The sequence below is a fragment of the Leiobunum rupestre genome, chromosome 3, assembly GCF_980474605.1.
Source record: "Leiobunum rupestre chromosome 3, qqLeiRupe1.1.hap1, whole genome shotgun sequence".
Lineage (NCBI taxonomy): Eukaryota > Metazoa > Arthropoda > Arachnida > Opiliones > Sclerosomatidae > Leiobunum > Leiobunum rupestre.
Genome location: NC_143386.1, coordinates 32,891,793 through 32,895,960, shown reverse-complemented (window position 1 = coordinate 32,895,960; position 4,168 = coordinate 32,891,793). Strand labels below are relative to the sequence as shown.

General features: G+C 36.5%; 1 protein-coding gene across 2 annotated transcripts; it reads left to right on the top strand.

Moving 5' to 3' along the window:
* The first annotated feature begins 2,018 nt into the window (after positions 1-2,018).
* LOC149951524 (beta-1,4-mannosyltransferase bre-3-like) lies at positions 2,019-3,953 on the top strand. Of its 2 annotated transcripts, none has more exons than XM_090170056.1 (2): positions 2,019-2,947; positions 3,044-3,953. In XM_090170056.1, exons 1-2 carry the CDS (start codon positions 2,179-2,181, stop codon positions 3,334-3,336), a joined length of 1,062 nt encoding a protein of 353 aa, XP_090026182.1. In that variant the 5' UTR covers positions 2,019-2,178; the 3' UTR covers positions 3,337-3,953. The 2 variants fall into 2 exon arrangements, with proteins under 2 accessions (XP_090026182.1, XP_090026181.1); XM_090170055.1 differs by having other exon boundaries at positions 2,019-2,965.
* The last annotated feature ends 215 nt before the right edge of the window (positions 3,954-4,168 follow it).

The following is a 4,168-nucleotide window of genomic DNA, read 5'->3' as shown; positions in this document are numbered from 1 at the left end:
TTGGGTAGTAAATATCCTCTAGAGAATTACTACCATTTCACCACAAGATTCTGTAATGCCCACCTTAACAAACACTGCAATTGCATTAATAGGGGGTTACATTGCTCGAGTAACGGAAGAACAGAGCAAATGCGACATGTGTTTGGATAGAGTTTCGCAACCAAGGTCTAATTCCAACGCTTTAAGTCTGATACACTTTTTGGATCGAGGAGGATACCGGTATCGCAGCAACTTTCTTATTAATATTTTAAGTGTAATAGCAGATATTGTAAAAGAGGCTATGCCTTTTATTTCAAAAAATGGTTCATTATTGATACTAGTCCATATCATTAAACCTTATTTTTCAAGGGCTTTGAAGTGTAGCTGTGATACTTATCTCCCACTAACGGAAATTTTGTTAATCAAATTTGTCGGGCCGTTACATGATAATTATGCCAGAGACCTAACAGATCAAAAAGAAAAGTACAAGAAGCTCTACTCGAAACCACTTTCACGTAAAAAAGTTAAAATGTAACTGTGATATTTTAAACAAATAAACTATTAATGAATTTTAATATTTTTGGTTTTATTTGACCTAAATTCTATGATTATAAAAAAGGAGAAACTTCGTTAGATTTGCATATTTAATTAAAATTGATGATAATTACAGTGATTAGTTTAAATGCTTTCAAAGTGTTTAGCATTTCATCGTCTGATGACAAAGTGCTTAAACACTTTGAAACTGGTGAGACTAATCACTGAATATAATTGATTTTAATTAAATATGCAAATTAACAAAGTTACTGCTTTTTAATAATCATTAACTAGCATATTGGACTAACAAAAATCAACTAAGCCTTATAAAATCCAGGTACTTAAAATTCCCTTCTAATTTGCTGTGCACTACCACATTACCTTCATTCCGAAATTCAAAATTACCGCGTTCATTTACCTCAGGAGAGCGACATCTAGGGAATTTTAGAAAATCTATGTTTACACCCCCTTTATTTTTGTATCTCCAGGCCTAGTATTTAGAAGGCAGTGGCGGTACGGTTAACGAAGATAACAGCTCGGGTAGTACAGAATCTGGAGAATGAAAATTATGGTTAACGAGGGAGGGGAAGGAGTAAGAGTAGATTCCATCTTCCAGAAATCTGCGCGATTAAAACAAATTCTGGAGATTGGGGAATGGGGAAAATCAGAGAGAAAATCCTAGCGATTATATTCCGGCGATTGGGGAGGTGCAAAAAAAAGGGGAGGGGGGAGAAGAGAGAATCTTGGCGATTATATTCCAGCGATTGGGGAGAGGAAAAAGGGGGAAGGAGGCAGAGATAAAATCTTGGCTGTTACCGTTCCGCGATTGAGATTAGATATCAGAATGATAATCTCAATCGCGGAACAGTAACACCTTTCTCTAACCTTACTGTAAATTGCCTCTCTAATATAGATCAAAATAATTATCTCCCGGAATGATCATAAGAGGAGATATGGTGGGTAGATGGAAAGGTCTTATGGCGGAATTTTAGTAGAGAAAGCAATGATCTAAAGGGTGACACTTCAAACTACTACGTTGATTTAGATGGTTTGTTTACAGGTTGGCGCCGTTTACAGGAACTGCTAATTAAAATTCAACAAGCAGAAATTTTAAATTTATTTAATTTCCCCACCATTTTCCGCTTAAAGAGATAATAAAATATCCCGATCAACGAATTTAAGTGCCGCTAAGGGCGCAGTTGATTATTTTTTTCTGTTGTAATTCATTTAATATATCATCCTATACCGGGTTGTCAAACAAGGATTTAAAATTAAGTCATTATCTCGCAGTTGTTATCCCCAATTTTCCAAACTCTTTATTATTTTTTAAATTGCCACGAATGAGCAAACTTATTAAATTCTTGTCATACCTATATTTTATTGTTCACACATTTCCCCGATTCCGACTACATGTAGTTTATAACAACTTTCATTTTTTAATTGTTTACGCTACTATTATTTCTAATTAGTTTTTTCTTGTAATTTGAATAGTATGCGAGTGTAATGAAGAATTTGATCCACCGGACAATTATCGTGACTTTGGCGCTGCTCAGCATTCTCGCTCCAAACAGAGATGGACCGTTTAATGACAAAGCGCATAGCACTACGACGCCTAATTTAATCAACATCATTTACGTCGTACGTTTATTGAATTTCCCAGTGATTATGTCCATAATTTTCGGCTTGTTTTTCTTCAACTCCTTCCCTTCGCGAGTGAAACGGAAATCTTTGAAAAGCCATAATGAGCGAAAAATATGTTTCAGAATAGTCACGAAAGGCTGCTACCCTAAATTGGTAAAACGAAATATTGACAAAAATATGGAAATCTGCGTCAGCGCTAGATTGAAAAACTTCTTCTTCGAAATAGTAACGGAAGCGGATATTGAAACCATCCAAAGCGGTCCCGTTGTGAGGAAAATTGTGGTGCCTCGCGCGTACTCCACCAAAAAAGGGGCGTTGTTCAAATCGAGAAATCTCCAATACTGTCTTGAGGATTCCGTGAATATTTTGAAGGACGACGATTGGATAGTTCATTTGGACGAAGACGCCGTGCTGACTACTAACGCCATCTATGGAATTGAAAACTTTATCTCGGAAAACAAACATTGTTTCGGAAATGGCGCCGTTCACCACAATTACGGCTGCGACAGTTCCGTTCTTAGTAAATGCACTGACCTTTCGCATTTGTACGATTACGGATTGTTACGTTTCCACTACAAATTCTTTGGTAAATGCGTATTTTTCGCTCGAACAACTTTCCTAGTCGCGAAGGTTGGAGCGGAAAAGGACGTGACTTTCGACATGGAACCGGCTCTTTGTTTAACGGAAGATATCGCTTTCGGTTTAATGACTCGCTCCAAGAATTACACATTCGGCTTTGTTGAAGGCGAAGTACTCGAACAAGGCTGTTACTCTCTAGAGGACTCTTGCAAACGTATGAACAGATTGATAGGTGGATTGTTTAGTATACTGTTTAGCCAAATACGCTCTTTCAAAATTAACAACGGCTTCTTACTCTTTTCGGTTTCAGTTGCATCGCTGATATTCGAACTGCCCTACATGTATTGCTATCTGTTTCTATCGCCACCTAGGTCGAAAATACTTGTTCAGCTAAATACTTTTATTTCTATGATGGGATGCTATTTATACTTATTTAATTGCTTGAAATTTAGGTATAATAACGTTGGCCAAGTTGTCTGTTCAGTCATTTTTACAATTACATTCGGATACTTGATAAGAAACGTCAGTTTAACATTTATTGTCATTAAAAATCTGTTCATTTTTAGAGACAATAAGTTTTATCTTTCGAAAAAGGTTGAATAAATTAGGATGTATCAAACTCTATTCTTAAAAAGCAAGTGGAAGCCTCGATTCTTCTCCCTCCACGCGGGTGCAGTGTGGGTTTTAAAGGCGCCAATTGGCCCATTTCAAACAATACTCCACTCGTGCTACGATGAGTGGCCCTTTCAACTTTTATCGATCGGTTCAATCGGTCGCATTAGTAAAGTGTATTTTTATTGTTTTATTTTTATTTTACCGGTGTACAAGGGTAACCTTTCGGTTAGCGGGTTACCACATCTACTTCTTTCACTCGCGGGGGGGGGGGTAGATAATTATAAAATTGATACTATGTTATCAGCAGTTCAACCGTTTCTCCAGAAAATGGTTCATTGCACGGAATGTGAATCGGGAGTCCAAAGTGCAAAATTACGGGGCACGTGGAATATCGTAGATTTTTGTCTAAAACTATCCTAGTGGCGTATGTAAATGGCGCATCACACCTATTGTACGAATACGTAACGAGGCTGATCCACTGCTTAATCTCCCACCCTTTATAGCTGATATTTAGAAGTACTATGTAAAAAAGAGGGTAGGTAAATTAAATCTTAAATCTGGAACATCTTGAAGGCAATCTACCTAATTTGATTAAAAGTAAAACTATGGAGAAATTCATGAACTTTTTCTACTTGGTGGACATGTTTTTAAAGAACTGAAAATCACGTGACATAAACAGCCAATATAATTATTGCACACTCGCACAGTTTGTTTAAAACTATTCTAGGGGATTCTGTATACGAAATTCAGACTTGTTTGATAATACTAAATAATTAATTATTCTACTTCATTATTTCAATTTTTTTCATCCACGAATAAA

Bases quoted from the DNA above. Each gene is read 5' to 3' on its own strand.
- LOC149951524 (XM_090170055.1), top strand. From the start codon at position 2,179: ATGTCCATAATTTTCGGCTTGTTTTTCTTCAACTCCTTCCCTTCGCGA. The intron at 2,966-3,043 runs GTGGATTGTTTA...TTTCGGTTTCAG, and splicing joins ACGTATGAACAGATTGATAG to TTGCATCGCTGATATTCGAA.